Source organism: Orussus abietinus, unplaced genomic scaffold (genome assembly GCF_000612105.2).
Source record: "Orussus abietinus isolate OABI.00-Male unplaced genomic scaffold, Oabi_2.0 scaffold75, whole genome shotgun sequence".
NCBI lineage: Eukaryota > Metazoa > Arthropoda > Insecta > Hymenoptera > Orussidae > Orussus > Orussus abietinus.
The window spans coordinates 44,838-63,523 of NW_019394267.1; the positions used below are offsets into that span (position 1 = coordinate 44,838).

The 18,686-nt window shown below is 45.0% G+C and overlaps 2 protein-coding genes across 2 annotated transcripts; one reads left to right on the forward strand and one right to left on the reverse strand.

Moving 5' to 3' along the window:
- The first annotated feature begins 9,890 nt into the window (after positions 1-9,890).
- Positions 9,891-12,369, forward strand: LOC105696719 (PR domain zinc finger protein 13). The gene is made up of 4 exons (XM_012419416.1): positions 9,891-10,070; positions 10,239-10,488; positions 10,560-11,217; positions 12,130-12,369. The coding sequence occupies exons 1-4, from the start codon at positions 9,891-9,893 to the stop codon at positions 12,362-12,364; spliced, it is 1,323 nt and encodes a 440-aa protein (XP_012274839.1). The 3' UTR covers positions 12,365-12,369.
- Positions 12,370-14,704: 2,335 nt separating this feature from the next.
- Positions 14,705-18,617, reverse strand: LOC105696807 (RING finger protein 10). The gene is made up of 12 exons (XM_012419542.2): positions 18,242-18,617; positions 17,885-18,060; positions 17,551-17,783; positions 17,394-17,484; positions 17,086-17,270; positions 16,765-16,960; positions 16,560-16,694; positions 16,218-16,494; positions 15,849-16,100; positions 15,598-15,772; positions 15,147-15,517; positions 14,705-15,025 (listed from the first exon to the last, which is right to left on the reverse strand). The coding sequence occupies exons 1-12, from the start codon at positions 18,309-18,311 to the stop codon at positions 14,934-14,936; spliced, it is 2,253 nt and encodes a 750-aa protein (XP_012274965.1). The 5' UTR covers positions 18,312-18,617; the 3' UTR covers positions 14,705-14,933.
- Between the last annotated feature and the right edge of the window lie 69 nt (positions 18,618-18,686).

Consider the following 18,686-nt stretch of genomic DNA (forward strand, 5'->3'; position numbering starts at 1 on the left):
TGGATGGAGTTCATATCTTCAAAATCATGGGTGGAGTTCATATCTTCATAATCATGGATAGAATCATGTCTTCGGCACCATGGATGGAGTTCACGTCTTTATTATCATGGATGTTCATGGGTGGAGTTCATATCTTCACAATAATGGATGGAGTTCATATCTTCATAATCATGGATAGAGTTCATGTCTTCGTCATCATGAATGAAGTTCACGTCTTAATCATCACGGATATTCCTGGATGGAGTTCATATCTTCACAATCATGGATGGAGTTCATATCTTCATAATCATGGATGGAGTTCATATCTTCATAATCGTGGATAGAATTCATGTTCTCGTTATCATGGACGGAGTTCACGTCTTTATCATCATGGATGTTCATGGATGGTGATCGGATCTTCACAATCATGGATGGAGTTCATATCTTCATAATCATGGATAGAATTCATGTCTTCGTCATCATGGATGGAGCTCACATCTTTATCATCATAGATGTTCACGGATGGAGTTCATGTCTTCATCACCATGGACGTTCATGGATGGAGTTCACATCTTCAAAATCATGGATGGAGTTCATATCTTCACAATCATGGATGGAGTTCATGAATGGATGCAAGATTCCTGTACGCTATCTCCTCAAAGAAAAAATCGAACGAAAGAAGACCTCGAAAGAATCGCGATTAATTCCCGATTAATCTCCGATTAATCCAGGGCTAATTCCCTCCTCATGGCGAGCCTGTGGACGTGCAATAAATGACCATTACCGGGTCTCAGTGCACCCCAGGAAATAGTACTCGTGCCTCGCCTGCTCCTCGGCGGAGGCAACGTAGCATTAAGTGAACTTAACCATTAAGGAAGTAACCTGACGAGGAAGGAGGAGCCCCGAAACGACGGAGAGGCCTCCTTCTTTCGCACTCGTGCCCGTTAATTGGTCGGTATCGAGGGCGTCCGATCTTTACGAGGGAACGAGCCACGAAACGATAAAGCCTTCCCAGGACAAAGCGTCCTTCCCCGAGGAGGCGCCTTTACGACCCACCCGATCAGGGTCGGCGATCTCCCCGACCTCGATCCACCATGTCCTAATTACATTTCGGGCAAATCGGCCGGTCGCGACCGCGAGCTCGGTCAGGTTGGCTTCCCAGAAGAGGACCCCGAAGAGCGCGTCCGGTACCGGGGGCAGGTTGCCCGAAATCCTGTTAATCCTGCCGAACTTCCTTAACAATCCCCCAGGACATTAGGACCCGCTTCCTCGGCGGGCCTTCCGATCTCCGGAATAGACCTGGAATTATTTCACATAATTAAAAAATATAGTGAAAAAATATTAAGGCGACATTAAAGTAAAGCCAATCGTCACTAAGTCGTTTTTCAAGCATTCCCCTGGACCGAGTGCACCGAATCCTTTCGAAATTCAATATGGGGATGTGGAGGATACGAGGAAGATCCTGACCCCCGTGAAAATTTCTGTTCTTTAAGGTGATGTGAAAGTAGCGTCGAAGAGGTTTGGTTTATGAAACTTTTCTCCCAACTCGGTTTATCTAATAGCTTGAAACTTTACAACGTGAACAGAGAGACTATAAGGGAGGTCCTGAAAATCATGAAATTTCAATTCTTTTCAAATATGTTTATAAGTATTTTTCCCGAGTTTCAGGATCTACCTTAGGATATCCATATTCACGTTTTAAAGTACGAAACAATTTGAGACACCCAGTTCATGAAATTTCAATTCATTTCAAATTTGTTTATAAATGTTTTAAAAATAGTTTATAAAAAATAAAATTTCCCGAGTTTCAGGACCTACCTTAGGGTCTCCATATTCGCGATTTAAAGTATGAAACAATTTGAGACACCTAGTTCGTGGAAAAGTTTTATGAACGATTGAGCTTTCGGATGCCACTTTCACATCCCCTTAAGCCTGCTTTGATCAGGACTTTTCAGGATTTCAGATTGTCAGTCGTTATGGGGGATTTTTTTAGGGAAGACATCGCATCGGTACTCTTCTCTCCGGACGCGTTGGGGACGCCTGGAAACCTGTCCGATCCAATCCACGTCGGTCCGTAATGGGATGAGGTTTCACGGTGAATTGAAATCGGTACAGTTTTAAAAAGCCACCCCTTTACCCGGGACCGCGGACATATTGTGTTGGATTAAATTAAGCGGCGGGGAGCGGACGAGGGCCATTATGGACGAACTCGTGTGCCAAGTGAGTCGTGCCACGGTGGACGAGGGCGAGGGTGCGAGCTTTATTTTGTCATGTGACCCGTGTCACCTGCACCACATGAGATCGTAATCCCGAAGGAGGACGATCTGGGGTACCGGGAAAAAATTCTCGCATCTCGGTACCCGAATGGAAATAAAATAATAAAACAAGAGGAAATAAAGGTAAACCCCGAGGAAGTGGCCATGCCATTTGGCTACGATTACCTAATGAGGTAAGGACGATCAGGGATGCCTCAAAAAATCTCTCCGAATTCATTTCTTCTATAATATGTTATAGTATACTAAAAACTAAGCGACACGTATTTTTTTTTTCATCTGCCATTAAACACTTTAAGGGGGTGAAACCACCATCCAAAGTAAGGCATGTCAAGGGGCGATTTGGCAAGAGCATAATATTTTTTAACCAATCCACCTGGAAAAGCTTGCTCGTAACGAGAAATGAAAAATATAATTTTCTCAATTAAACAAAAAAAAACTTAAGGGGTGAGCCACCCCTCACAGTGGTGGGCGTTCGGGGGTACTTGCCCCGGCTATTATTTCTTTTTCAGGAAAATCCATAAACACGTCGTATTTCCTTCGTGATCATGCACAACATATATTTTTTCCAGATTTTTATACTTGAATTTGATCATTTTTTTCATAAATGTAATCATATTTAGGGGTGGCTCGCCCCTTAATTTTTTTTTGTTTAATTGAGGAAATGATATTTTTCATTTGTCGCTATGAGAAAGCGTTTCCAAGTGGATTGGTTAAAAAATATTATGTTCTTGCCAAATCGCCCCTTGACATGCCTTACTTTGGATGGTGGTTTCACCCCCTTAAAGTGTTTAATGGCAGATAAAAAAAAATACGTGTCGCTTAGTTTTTAGTCTATTATAACATATTATAAAAGAAATTAAATCGGAGAGATCAACCCGGGATACCTTCCTTGTTAGATAAGAACGAAGGTACGATCCGACCTCCTCACTCGCTCAGATAGGAGAAATAGTTTAGAGATCGACTCTGAAACTCGAGCAAACATATCCTAATGGTCAAACACACCCCCGGGGATGGGGTAGGGTGAAAAGTCTAACGCGTGCCCTGGGGATGGCCCTGGTCGCGTGTCGCGTTACAAACCCATGAGTTTCCATGGTGGGATGACGATACGCCATCGCCACGTGGCCAGCGTGTGCTGTCAAATTCCGGAGAGCCAAACATCCGGAAATATTCCGTACAATTGTTTCCGGAAATACGCAAAGTGTACGCAAAAGTCCCTCGACATACGATGAATTGTATCGCTTGTTCGCATTGTTCCTCGATATCTTGACATTTGCCCGGGGTGTGATAAGATTTAAGGTGAAGTGAAACCCCCTTCAAATCAGTCGATTCGAGTACAACACTTTTTTTTAAAGGTATTAGACCAAACTGTCCGAAACTTTGACACGTCACTCCTGATCATCTAAGAATTGTCCTGACACACTCAAAATTTGTATTTATTTCTTTAATTTTTTAACTCAGCCCAAATGAGTAAAAGCATGAATCCGGAGGATTTCTGGAGTTTTACTTCGATTTCTTTGTAATTATTGTAGGAAAACGACAGGTGGAGTATGCCATTTGGTACAATACCCAATATAATTCTACCCAGCTGTCAATATAAAAACGAACGTCGGCAACGTGGGCATTTAGAAAAATCTTCTTCGTCGACGTCGATCAAGTTCCTCGACGTGTTTCACTTCACCTTAAGAAAGAGCTACTCGTCGATTTCCCTTCCCTCGAGGAAGCCTCTTTTAACGAGCAGAGGGAAGAGGCCTTTCGGAGCGTTCGGAGCAAATCTCATTGTCGGGCACCCCCGAAAACGCCGCATGCGGGGAGCCGCAACCATAAAGGCGATTCGTCTCGGTCATGCAAGTGTCAAAAGTTGTTTCGAATGGCCCCACGTGGCCGGTCTTCCGCTAACATCCACCACCGAGACGGGAGCACGATACGTCATCGATAGCCCTCTTACATTATTAGAAATAAAAGTAGCCCTTGAAGAGGAAGAAGAATAAAAACCCCATTTAAAAGATCGGAAGTAAAAGCATCCCCGCAAGAGAATCAAGAGTAAATCCATCCTAACATCCTCCATCGACCCGGGAGCACGATACATCACCGATAGCCCTCTTTCATTATTATAAATAAAAGTAGCCCTTGAAGAGGAAGAAGAATAAAAGCCCTATTTAAAAGATCGGAATTAAAAGCATCCTCGCAAGACAATCAAGAGTAAATCCATCCCTCTTAACACATTCGCGAGCGGCAAATTTTTTCCCTTTCAAATACTGAGTACCAACGAAAATAATGAAATTCTGAAACTGGTTGCCGCAAACTTATATCGTGTATCGTTATGGACGTGATTCACGTCAGCGGCAATCAGGAATAGAATTTAAAATGACGTTAATTAACGTCAGCGGTCGCGAATGTGTTAAGGGGATGTGAAAGTGGCACATAAAGAGTCAATCGTTCATGAAACTTTTCTCCGAACTGGGTGTACCGAAATGTTTCGAATTTTTCAACAGGAATATGAAGTCTATAAAGAAGGTCCTGACACTCATGAAATTTCATTTTTTATGCAAAATTTTAAAAATACGTATAAACAAATTTTAAATACGTATAAACAAATTTTAAATACGTATAAACAAAGATTAAATCCACTCCTTTTAAAACTATTAGGATTTATCCCGTTCAAATGCGAGTTTATCGATTATATATCGATATACCAGAGTGTTCTAAATTGTCGTAAAATTGTCCCGACCCTTTTGTTTCTCATATCAGAGCCTTCAATAATTGTATATTGATCGGAATATGAGAGCGCGACGCCATTTTGGTTCTGGTCTGGACTAAGTTAAGATTAATTTTTTTCCAAAAATCCAAATTTTAAATGTGTCAGGACAATGCTTAGATGATCACGAGTCACGTGTCAAAGTATCGGACAGTTTGGTCCAATACTTTTTAAAAAAAGTGTGGTATTCGAATCGACTAATTTGAGAGGGGTTTCACTTCACCTTAAGAGGGAAAGAGGAGGGAGGTAAAGATCCAATACCCTTAAAAAAAAGTGTGGTATTCGAATCGACTAATTTGAGGGGGTTTCACTCCACCTTAAGAGGGAAAGAGGAGGGAGGTAAAGGAAACACGAGGGGCAGCACGTGTAGTTCTCGGAGGGGAGTCTGGTGACGCCGGTCCATTCGGACCACCCCGTGATCCCGGCTCTCGGGGGCCCCGATAATACGCAGATGATAATCGCGATATTAATATCGCATTGGGAAGCGCACACATGCGTGCAAGCCCGAATTGGCCACGGCGGAACACTTGCCGGCTTGCTGGCCCGCGGTTTGCCGTGTTCTCTGAATGCACCCTGATTTCCAGGGGTGGCCGCCCCTCGTGGAAGGCCTCTCTGCGTCCATCTCTGTCTCGCTTTGGACATTTAAAAAGGTACCCACAAACGGAGGAAATTAATTTAATCAGCGTATTGTTAAAACACGAGTCGATTAAAATCAGAGATTAAGGGGCATCCGAAAGCTCAATCGTTAATAAAACTTTTCCACGAACTGGGTGTCTCAAATTGTTTCATACTTTAAAACGTGAATATCGAGACGCTAAGGTAGGTCCTAAAACTCGGGAAATCTCATTTTTTATAAACTATTTTTAAAATACCTATAAACAAATTTGAAATAATTGAAATTTCATGAGTTTCAGGACCTTCCTTATAGTCTCCCTGTTCACGTTGTAAAGTTTCAAACTATTCGGTAAACCGAGTTGGGAGAAAAGTTTTATAAACAAAACCTCTTTGACGGCAGTTTCACATCACCTTAATAGATAGTATTAAACAGATAAGGGATGACGTCGGACAACCGATGCGGTTTTGGTTGAACTTCTCGGTGTTTGGTCCAACACTTAAATAGTGGACGCCCTTTATCGAGGGATGAGCAAAGAGCGGAAGATGGAGGTGGTGAACAGGAGGCCCTGGCACTCGTGCTCGAGTTTCGAGGGGCCAAGGATGGTTTGGGGATGGTTCAGCTTGTGAACACCCGTGTCATTCCCTGGTCCCGGTCGTGGGGTGAATCACGGCCCGTGGAAAATCCCGCCACGAAGCCACCCTTCGCATCCACCTCGCCTAGCTCGTTCCTTGCTCTTCGACACCTCCAGGCGCAGGTGCACCCCGAAGAGACGTCGAAACCTGGGAAGAGTGGAATGAAAGACAATTAAAACGGCGCCTCGGTCTCGCCTCTACTTTTATAAGACAAAATCACGTAATACCCCGTTGAACCCGCTTGCAAATGTTTCATGACACTTTATAGATCTTCTGAGACATCTTGCAAAAATGGCGGTGCACAGGTGCATCCTTGTTTCATGCTCTTCGACATCTCCAGGCGCAGGTGCACCCCGAAGAGACGTCGAAACCTGGGAAGAATGAAATGAAAGACAATTAAATCGGCGCCTCGGTCTCGCCTCTACTTTTACAAGAGAAAATCACGTAATACCCCGTTAAACCCGCTTGCAAATGTTTCATGACACTTTATAGATCTTCTGGGACATCTTGCAAAAATGACGGTGCATAGGTGCATCCTTGTTTCATGCTCTTCGACATCTCCAGGCGCAGGTGCACTCCGAAGAGACGTCGAAACCTGGGAAGAATGGAATGAAAGACAATTAAATCGGCGCCTCGGTCTCGCCTCTACATTTACAAGAGAAAATCACGTAATACCGCGTTTCATGCTCTTCGACATCTCCAGGCGCAGGTGCACCCCGAAGAGACATCGAAACCTGGGAAGAATGAAATGAAAGACAATTAAATCGGCGCCTCGGTCTCGCCTCTACTTTTACAAGACAAAATCACGTAATATCTCGTTGAACCCGCTTGCAAATGTTTCATGACACTTTATAGATCTTCTGGGACATCTTGCAAAAATGACGGTGCATAGGTGCATCCGCGTTTCATGCTCTTCGACACCTCCAGGCGCAGGTGCACCCCGAAGAGACATCGAAACCTGGGAAGAATGAAATGAAAGACAATTAAAACGGCGCCTCGGTCTCGCCTCTACTTTTATAAGACAAAATCACGTAATACCCCGTTGAACCCGCTTGCAAATGTTTCATGACACTTTATAGATCTTCTGGGACATCTTGCAAAAACGACGGTGCACAGGTGCATCCGCGTTTCATAGATTTATTGTGGATCTTTAGAGCGGTGTCTTTCATTTAGGAGGTCATTTCAGGCGCCCTGAAGGAGGACCTCAAATCCGATTCCTTCTCTGTTGTGGCCCCGTAATTAAGGACTTCCGGTAGGTGCGAAGAAGCAGGAACGGTCTCGCAATGGGATGCGTCAACGTAGTTTTAGGAAGGCCTGATCCGCAGTTCCGAAACTCGAAGACCGGCCGGGTCAATGGGACGAACAGTCGTTAACGTCCGTACCTGGCGGCCTAGTACTACAAGGGGAAATGAATGGGCGAGTTTACGAGAGGTACCGTAAGGACAACCGGCCCAATTAGCAAGCACTGGATACCTGCCGGGTACTACCAAGTACCAGGAAGCGATACCGATATTCCTCGCACCGATACTACGTCGCGGCAGGGGCGACGCGCCGAGCGTTCCTCAAGATAATCCGAAATTTCCCTGCGGAATAGAAATAAAATCCATCGTCATCCCTTGAAATATTATTTAAAGATTGATTTCTGTATACATCCATACCTCAGATCGAGTTTTTACGGAGTTTCTCCCGGATTTTCGGCACCGCGTCCCTGAGAGAGCGTGGGCGTCCAAGATGGCGGCGCGCCCTTATCGGGAAACCTCGCGATCTATCGGTGGTTTTCTCGATCTACCTATCAGGACGGGGAGAAGAATGAGCCATTTAATTTCCTAATCAATCGTTGATTCAGATGCACCTTTCGAGTATGCCGATAGATCCCCGAGCTCGATTGGACGCGCGTCGGGCCGCAGCTGAGCCAAACAATGTCCTTTCACATGGGGCTTTTATGGCCCCACTGGACGTCGGAATCACGTGTCCCGACAAATCGGCGTTCCCTGGATATCCCTCTCTGGATGATGCCCTCTCCCTTTGGTTAATGAAAATCTCGAGGAAAGCGGAATCGGCTCTGGCGTTCCGCGGCGACTCGTGGAACTAAACGGCATGTATTTCTTTCGATCTTAATGGCGTCGGGGGAAACTACGAAATGTTTATGAAAATAAATACCGAAGCCAGTACTCCCGAAATCGAAGACTCGCCGGTTTATGAATGGCGAGTAATGGCCGTCGCTAGGAGTACAACTTCCATTGACAATAAGACCGGGTGTCGCTTACTCCGCTCATTGTCCGTCCTTCCGGCCTCGGAATGCGCCGAGATATGTTTCCCTCTGACCTGAAACACCATTAAGACACTTGACTTACCCTCCAACCTTACGTTTCACCTAATAGGCGTCTTCCGCGAATCGCCACCCCCGACCGGTAGGAAGTGCCTTCCTTCCCTAATTACCGGCCAATAGAAACCACTGTCAAAAAAGACCGCAATAAATCCCCCCAGGGTCCTTACACTGCAAAACTTCTTCAAATCCATCGTCTATTTACCGTGTAATTTTCATTTAACTTCCCATCCTCATTACTGATTATAATAAATTAACAGGTAATTTTAACAGTGTACACATAAGGATAGGAAATTAAAAAAAAGCGAGCGAAATCGACCAACCATTTTTCCCGATCGAGACGCAAGGGTCCTTACACTTCAAACTTCTTCAAACCATCGTCTATTTACCGTGTAATTTTAATTTAACTTCCCATCCTCATTACTGATTATAATAAATTAACAGGTAATTTTAACAGTGTACACATAAGGATAGGAAATTAAAAAAAAGCGAGCGAAATCGACCAACCATTTTTCCCGATCGAGACGCAAGGGTCCTTACACTTCAAACTTCTTCAAACCATCGTCTATTTACCGTGTAATTTTAATTTAACTTCCCATCCTCCTTACTGATTACAGTAAATTAACAGGTACTTTTAACAGCGTACACATAAGGGTAGGAAATTAAAAAACGGGCAAAGTCGATCGACGATTTTTCCCTGTAGAAACGCTAACGAGCACTTCCCTCGGCCAGGAGGAAACTCGGAGATGGATCATTTCCCTCGGCATGGTATTAACGTTAACATCAATCGGCGATTAGGGACCCCCCCTCTGGTGATACGACCGGTGCACCGCATCCCTTGCACCTTGCGGCGGCACGGGGGCTGCATCATCCCCTTTCATCGGCTGCCACCCCTGGGCAGGGCCAGGGCGCTCGCAGGGGGTCCAAGGGCAAGCCGTGTTGGCTCCCTGAGCACGATTACACATACAGAGGCGCCACGAGGGTGGTGCCTACCATGAAGACACCATAAACCAGGAGAAGGGGTGCACGGTCAAAACCGAAACGCCCCCTGGCCGAATATTTAAGCCACGTGCACCGTGCAGGTCGCAGTCAGTGTACAAGTTATTACCAGGTCGTCGCAAGTGCCGAAGAGTGTCCTAGTCGACCTGGACCCTCGGTCTTGAATGAACTAGGAGTTCGCAACAGCCGAGCTTGGACGTCAAGTCTTCAGGACAGGTCCTGAGCGGTCCTCCGGGGTCTTCAAGGGACGACTCGGAGGATCCTCTAGGAGGGTGTTGATCGGTGATAAGAGTGCAATCTCCGAGTTATGCATCCGATCATTCCTGAGACCGCTTTGATCATGAGCATCAAGGCCTTGGAGATGGCGACCATCTCGCGAGGAGCGCGGCCGCTGGTCAGGGCTGCGACTCTTCTGGGTCAGGACTCCTCTACGGAGATCATCGACGTCAACAGGCTCTCGCAGAAATCCCCGTCGATTATCCAATACGTAAGCTAATTTGTATATTGTATATTAATATGTATTATAATTATTGGAAGGTGATATAAATACTAATGATGTACTTTGCGTACTAACGACTGGTGGTGGATTTAACTCTGTACGGGGATGGCGTCTTCCACCTCGTGGAGGAGTTCTCATTATCGATGCGACTTCCAGGTGGAGGTCGCCGACGCCGACGGTCGACTGTACTGCGTGGACGGGATGGTCAGCGCGTCTTGCTGGGTGAAAATCGTCACCCTGGCGAAGGACTGCCAGAGCTGCAACGTCCTGCTGATGACGACGGAAAAGGGCGTCGTCCTGCGCGCCATCAGGAGCATCACTCCGGGAGAGCCGCTCCTGATGTGGTTCACGGAGAACACCCTGGCCTTGATGAACATGCCCTTCCTGACGCCGTCGAACATCCAAGGTGAGGACCACTGTCTCCCACTCCACCCTGAGGAGAGATATCAAGGTATTAACGCGGTGAACTCGTTCCAGGGCAAAATCGTTACATCTGCCACATCTGCAACGACCACTTCGAGTACCCGAACCCTCTGAAGATCCACCTGGCCCTGAAGTGCAACCGGCTGGACAGGAACCACCTGTGGAGCGTCCTGGCGCAGGAGTTCAGCGTGATCCCCCGGGAAGTCCACGCCATGGGGCTGTTCCCTCCGAAGGTGAGCTCCTTCAAGTTCGAGCTGAGCTCGCCGACCAGGTCGCCTCCGGTCGTCTCCCCTCCCAGGATCTCGCCGATTCTGGTGGAGACGAAGACGGACCCCCTGCTGGACTCGGGCATCTCGTTGACGGTGACCTCGCCGCTCTCCTCGACCCAGAACTCGCCCACCTCGTCCGCCCAGGTGTCGCCCAGCTCCTCCACCCAGGTCTCACCGGTGCGAAGAGGCCTCGGCCACGGGCACTCGGCGTTCAAGCCCTACGTCAACGTGCCCAAGGTCCTCCCAACGGTCCTGGACGGTCACCGGGAGACCTTGATAAGCCAGAACCCTTATCACGTCCCGCAGTCTTCGGCGAGGACGGACGTCCACGCGGCACAGATGGAGACCATCGTCAGCAACCTCGGGAAGTCCAAGCAAGGACACCTCTGCATATACTGCGGCAAGGTCTACTCCAGGAAGTACGGCCTGAAGATCCACATCAGGTAGGTTGCGCTTATCCTACGGTGATAAGAAACCACGGAAATTTACAGTCAATCTTAACGCAGTAATCTCACCGCACTCCTTCGCCGCGTCGAAGTAACCATTTCCCACCAAACACGGTTACATAACAATAACATAACGTTTGTAACATGTAATGTAACAGACATGTAATATATAGGTCAGATTTTTATTACTATATCCTCCGCGGGTATGTAAAACTGTTATGAAACGATTAATGTAACATATACCCATTTAACACCAAACCTAACAGTTACATAACATCGATACATATGCCTAACAATTATATAACAATGTTCATTGGGTATATTACATACCGGTAACATGTTATATATTATATTAACATTATTATACAGATTTGTTATATAATACCTAACTATTGCCAAGTGCCAGAAAATACTACAAAATAAAAAATATACATCTTTTTTTTCATATAATTACATTATTTTCTTACTAAACGTTTGTAAAATATTATTTTAAGCTAACTGAACTTATAACATTAATATAACATGTTACCTTATTCCGTGGGAAATAATAACAAACATCTAACTTCCATGTTACTTATATGCTACATAACGCGTTAGCTTCGAAACCATAACATATACCTAACAGTTATATAACAGTGTTCATAGGATATATTACATATCGGTAACATGTTATATGTTAATATTTTATAATTGCAATGCTAAAGAAATTAGTAACAATCTTACCGAACGGTAATAATTCGACGTTATACGATATTAATGTATCTTTTGAACATTCGACATGTATCATGTTAATCCAGTAACTGTAATATAATGTCTAGCGGGTTGTTATTCGAAGATGTTGAATGTTCACTTTCATTGGTACACCGACACCCTGAAGACGGTGGTTCACGTCTCTCTTCTTCGTTTCAGGACGCACACGGGATACAAACCGCTTAAGTGCAAGTTCTGCCTGCGGCCTTTCGGCGACCCCAGTAATTTGAACAAGCACGTGCGACTCCACGCCGATGGGGACACTCCTTACAGGTGCGAGCTCTGCGGCAAAGTCCTGGTGAGAAGAAGGGACCTCGAGCGGCACATCCGCTCCAGGCACCAGAACGGAGTCGACCAGGTCTCGGACACCTCCTCCGATGGCATGGACGTCTGACTCTGGTCCAAACTCCTCGTGTACTCTGTAGACGAAGACATTATTTATTCTTTACGATCGGTTAAGGTGAAGTTAAACCCCCCTCAAATCAGTCGATACAACACTTTTTTTTTAAGGGTATTAGACCAAACTGTCCGAAACCTTGAGACATGACGATCTAAAAATTGTCCTGACACGTTCAACATTTGGATTTTTGGAAAAAGAATTTTTAACTCAGCCGCGACCAGAATCAAAATGGCGTCGAGCTCTCATATTTCGATCAATGTACAATTATTAAAGGCTCTGATATGAGAAACGAAAGGGTCAGGACAATTTTACGGTAATTTAGAACACTCTGGTAATCGATAAACTCGCATTTGAAGGGGATAAAGGCAAAAAAGTGTCTTATGCGCTTATATGCTAAAACGATGGTAATACGAGGTCTCGGAGTGAAAATTTAAGTCACCTGAAAATCACAGATGGCGCAGGGGGTCCCTCTGCAGTCAATAGGGCTCCAGAAAGCATGAATCCAGAGGATTTCTGGAGTTTCACTTCGATTTCTTGATAATTATTGTAGGAGAACGACAGGTGGAGTGTGCCATTTGGTACAATACCCGATATAATTCGACCCAGCTGTCGATATAAAAACGAACGTCGATAACGTAGGTATTTAGAAGAAATTTCTTCATCGACGTCGATCAAGTTCCTCGGCTTGTTTCACTTCACCTTAAAAAGAGAGCGTTTACCTCGAGTACCTGGCCGACGAAGGGGTCAATAGTTCGTGAATCTTTTCGCGCGCTCCATTAGGCATAATTAGGACTAGACATGCGAGAAATACTTTGTTGACATAGTTTGTATACCGACATTTAAATAAAACTGTTATCGAAACGTTCTTCGGGTTGTTGTGCTCATGGGCACCTCAGCAACGAAGACTCCATGGATTCTCTCATTGCTTGACTTCCCTGGGAACTGATTCTTCAATTTCCTACGATTAAGGTGATATGAAAGTGCCATATATACATATACTTACCAAAAAGTCAAAATATTTATAAAACTCTTCTCCAAACAAGGTGCACCGAATCATTATAAACTTCATCACGAGATTATGGAGGCCCCAAGGAAGAAAGCGATGCTCGTGAAATTTAATTTAAAAAAGAATTTTCTTTTTCATTCAGCCTAGACTAGAACCAAAGTCACATTTTATCTTCTTTCTTGTGAAAAATCAAATTTCACGAGCATCGCTTTATTCCTTAGGGTGTTCATAATCACATGTTAAAGTTTCAGATAATTCGCAGTTTTTCACTATTAATACCCAGTTTGGAGAAAAGTTTTATAAATACTTTCACATTTTTATATATGTACATATATATAGTCGTACATGATATTATATATATGTTTCAAGTGTTGACCAATGACGCGACTTCGCAAAAATGGCAATATATTTCACGCCATATATTTGTGTGTGATAAAAAGAAGAAAAGTCTTCATTAACTCGAGATTTCACATTTTTATATATATACATATATCCTGCTCATCTCTGCATATATATATTCGTTCATGATATTATATATATTTCAAGTGTAGACCAATGACGCGCCTTCGCAAAAATGGCAAAATATTTCACGCCATCTATTCGTGTTTTATAAAAAGAAGAAAAGTCTTCATTAACTCGAGAATCGGGTCCCAGATCGTCAACTTGTCCCGAGGTCGTAGGATGTCGCGCTAGGAAAGATGAAGAGGTAGAATTTCTCTCGAAATTCCTCGAGTTAGGTATAGAGGGATTTAGAGTGATACTCTCGCAGATACCAGGCACCATGATAGACCTGGAGAACTTCAACCAGCAGTGCATGATAGTCATGCTGACGTTGCACACGCTCCTCTGCCTGAATCTAATCTACACGAAGGCCTCCACATAGGTTAAGGTCAACATCGAGGGATTCTCCAGGTCCTTAGATAAGCCATAATTCATAATCGACAAATGTCAAGATCGCTCTAATCGGCGGTAACTCTAGTTCATCAGAGATGGATCTGAAATTCTTCTCTGGGAGAGAGAAAACGGAGAACGAGGAAAAGGACGAGGAACCGAGCGAGATAGCGGCGACTAACGTGAACAACGAGGAGAGCCTGAAACCGAGGAGCGATCCAGTGCCGATATCAAACGAAGCCGCTATCGAGTCCCCAGACATGGGAAAGGATGATAAGAAGGAACCAAGTCCGTGCGACGAGGAAGCCTTCGTCGTCCAATTCTTCAAGAAACTGACCGGTACCAGGCAGTCTCTAATTTCGGAGTACACCAGAGAGAGCCCAGCAGAAAGGACGGATAACGCAAAAGGAGGCCCGTGAACGATAACGGCCTTAACGTGCTTAAAACGGAGACTTTATTTCCAGGCACGGCATACTCAAACTCGTCAGCGGCACAATCAATAAATCCCCAGTACGACAACGCTGTCCTTTATTTTGGAAAGCCGGTTAAAACTCCCAGGAAGAGTTTCCACTCATCTCCAGTTTCCGCGGGGGGGTGGCCTAAAATATGCGAAACGAATCAAGAAACCAAAACATCGTAAAGCGCACCATTAACGATCATCTACGTCTAAGAAGCGCGAGCCATGCTCGTTGCGAACAGAACCGTCTCCTTGGCCCTCTTCTTCTTCTTCCCGCCGCCCTTGGTTTCCCCTTTCGCACCTGAAATGGATACATGTAAGTCAGGGGGCAATTCGAATCTCCAGTGACATTATTATTACTCTAACCAATGGAATAAAGTTAACTCGGATCCTTCGGTAGTTCTGGAATAGTTAATATTGACCTGTGTCGAGTATCAGGGACTGCTCCAAGGCCTGGGTCAACGCATCGTTGAAGCTCTGCCTGTAAGAGGGAGCCGCGACGTACTCCTCCGCTTCATTGTCTTCGTTCCCCGTAGTAGGTTCATTCTCTATCCGCATATGACTGGGCTGTAAGGACTTCATGTTCCTGGCGGAAGGTCGGGTCGATCCGCTGGACGCGTTGCCAGGATTGCGCAGCATTTGTGCGAAAGAAGGGCCCAGGTCGTTCGACGAGGAAACCGCGCAGTTTTGGGAAAGCCCCAGCGCAGGTTCCGCCTCTTCGAATGCACTCAGAGAGGGACTGCTGGCAACGCTCGAATTCGCCACGGACTCCGAAGGAGAGGGTATATTAATTCTGGAAGGATTGAACGCACATCTCGGGGTCATTATCCACGTATATCGAGTTTCGGCACTTATATTCTAGGGATCCCTTACTCGGCCGATTGCTGTTCCGGTTGCCATTGCGGGAAATGTTGGTCCGATTCGATGTACACTCGGGGCGAGGGGTACTTCCCCATCTGCTTGTTCTCCTCTTCCCGTATCTTCTTCTCCCTCTTCCTCTCCTCGCGTTCTCTCCGCTGACGTCTCCTCTGGCGCGTCTCCAGTTGGTCTGGTAATTCGTGACGCGTTACTCGCAAAAGCGGATCTCAGATGTAATCCTCGGTGTTAAATGTAATTATGCGTACCGCGAAAGTAGTCGAGCACTTCCTCGGATATGGTGGGCGGTGTTATCTCGATCTCGGCGATCTCGAATTGACAAGTTACCGGCAAGTGACGCAAGTATCTAAGGCGACGCCTTAAGTCTTCCGAGAAGCTTCCCACTTCCTTTTCCAGGAGTTTACCGGTGATCGTGCGAGGGCAGTTTTCCAAGCTACCGTATTGCACTTCCAACATCCGAATGTTCATTGCATGAAGGTAAATATGTTGGCCATCCTCGACTGTTGAAAGACAATGGAAAATTCAAGCAACGATCCGAACAAATTTTACTATGTAAATGTACCGCTGAAAGGTAATATATAATAAAAGCCACGTATTAATATTAACACTTGTCTTGCCTTGGTAAAAGTAGAAATATTTGTTAGAAGCAGAGCAGTCCGAAGAGTTGTCGATGCCATTATCCATATCTTTTTCAACGTCAGCCTCCAAGTGGTAGTTTGGTAGATCTTTGCTGTTCTCAATTTTCTCTTCTTCCTCTTTCTCGAAGCCAGAATTCTCTTCAATAGTTGATTCTTTATGTTCGTCGGTGTCCTTCGATACTTCTTCCTGGACTTTGAGATCAGGAGTATCATCGGGCTGGGAAACTTGATCGGAAGTGGGTAGTTTATCTTCTTCCTAGTGGAGAAACATGTGTTAATATTTGTCTTAGTTTAAAATTAATAATTAAATTAATACTTCACCTGTTGAAACAGTTGTTTTTCTCTTGACATTAGTTCGCCGAGGGCTTGCTCGATGAAACAGTTTTCCGGTGACTGTGGGTTCTCCATTAATTCAACACTCAATTGTGCGCGTTCGCACTCGATGATGTCCATTATCTGCACATGTATTACAATACTAATAAGTATTACCACAGGATACATTTAAATCATAACAAATCAAACTTACATCTCCACTAGCCCCCAGTAGGAGTTTGGAGTAAATCTGGCTGTGTATGTTTCTGGAAAATGGAACGACCGTATTCGGTGTACAAGCATCCAATTCGTCAACAGGCACAGGAAGCAGAGAGTCACGCTCCCGGCGCATCAACCTCAGATTCACAACATCTCCGATGTTATGCACTTTTGAAGTCACCTCGACCACGCTACAAATAATCACTAGTTACAACTTTGGAATTTTTCGTACATTTTCTGGATGATGTAAAAACAAAAATTGCCAAGATCCAATGAACAATAAATGTTTAAGGACACAAAGAACTTTTCACGCCACCTTTTCAGATCTGCCTTGTGGATGGACTCGTAGCAGATGGGACACTTGCGCCACGATTTGTCAGAAAGAGCCAGATAATGAAGAATGCATGGCCAGCAGAATACATGACCACAGCGTGTCATCTTTGCAGCAATTGGAGAATATAGACAGATGGGACAAGATAGATTCTCGGTGGTATGAACTCTCTGCGGAAATAAATCACCCACTGTATAACACCATTTAATCCTAATGTCATTTCCTATCTTATTACGATACGAACTAAATGAACGATAGTACCACCACTTTACTATTGCTTTCATCGCACTTACAATCTGTTCTATCAGACTCCAATCGACTAAAATGTCAGGATCGGCGAGATAAGCGGTGTAATCCCCTTTTGCAGTCACGACGAACTGGCAACTGAAAAAGACATTAATTAAGAATACAAATTATCCTAAGGCGGTCAAGTCTAGGAGAAATACATACTTAGCCTGCAGGAATTGTTCTTTATTGTACTTATGACGTTGGACAGGTGGAAGCCAACGATTACTATTGCGACTGTAGCCTGCGACCATTTTCGAATAATTCGAGTTCCACGTTCCTGAACCTCCTCGACCATCGCGTGGTGCATAATGAAAATTCAGCAGATGATTCAAATTCTGCTTCTTACTTCCTTGAGCCACAACTGAGCCGTGCTCAGCGGATGCATTTTCCACTACCTAATTGAATTCAAGGTAAGACGTATAACTAACTAAACGTTACAGGAATCCATGCATACATAAAAGCAATTCAACCATCAGCGCACAGAATAAATGTTTACCTTGGTATCCTCCGTTGAACGGCCATGATACTGTCCTTTAGGTTTCGGTCTCTTATCAATACTTTTTGCTTTCTGTACGCCGGACTTTCTCGATTGTTCATACTTGGGAACATTATTGGTACTAGCTGGTTCTCGTTTACGTGAGGTCCTCGGCAGGAGTTTAGTACTAGCAACATCTGCGACATAAGACCATATACATTGACATCGAGCAAGATCGCAGTTTCAACGGCAGGATCGTATCAGTGGTTTGATTACGCCCAAGAGCAGAAAATCTCGGATTTAAAATAGAGTCGTCAAACAAGGAAATTGCACGGACGGTGACGTCAGTGAATGACTTCCCAGAACAACAGGACGAACCTTGATTTTTTTTGGCGTCAGCAGTGGCCCCCTTAGCAGAGGTCTGCTGAAATTTGACCTTTTTGTCCATAATTTCCTCGGCCGTGTCCGCCGAAGTCGTTAAAGCAGTTAGAGACGAAGTGTCCTCCGTATGGAGAAACGATATCTTCCTGCAGACCCTTCATCTTTTCAGTAAGCCATCTTCGACAATTTCAAAGTGAGAAAATTTCCTTCCGGGAACTTTCTTACGATCCAGCTGAGCTAGAGCGGCTTCCAAAACTCTCCAACTAATTCTCCTTCCAGGGAGAAGTCGTCTCCCTGGCGCGGTAAACCAAGATTTTAATCCGACCCACCTCAACCGCGATCTTCGTCGCTGTAATGGCGACGACACTCTGACCGGAAGGGCCTGCGACCGGAACCACGCCGGAAGTCAATCAGAGTACTCTTATTAATACTCTCTACTGTA

Bases quoted from the DNA above. Each gene is read 5' to 3' on its own strand.
- LOC105696719 (XM_012419416.1), top strand. From the start codon at position 9,891: ATGCATCCGATCATTCCTGAGACCGCTTTGATCATGAGCATCAAGGCC. The intron at 10,071-10,238 runs GTAAGCTAATTT...TGCGACTTCCAG, and splicing joins CCCCGTCGATTATCCAATAC to GTGGAGGTCGCCGACGCCGA. The intron at 10,489-10,559 runs GTGAGGACCACT...AACTCGTTCCAG, and splicing joins GACGCCGTCGAACATCCAAG to GGCAAAATCGTTACATCTGC.
- LOC105696807 (XM_012419542.2), bottom strand. From the start codon at position 18,311: ATGGACAAAAAGGTCAAATTTCAGCAGACCTCTGCTAAGGGGGCCACT. The intron at 17,271-17,393 runs GTAAGTGCGATG...TTATTTCCGCAG, and splicing joins GGAGTCTGATAGAACAGATT to AGAGTTCATACCACCGAGAA. The intron at 16,495-16,559 runs GTGAAGTATTAA...TTTCTCCACTAG, and splicing joins AAAAACAACTGTTTCAACAG to GAAGAAGATAAACTACCCAC.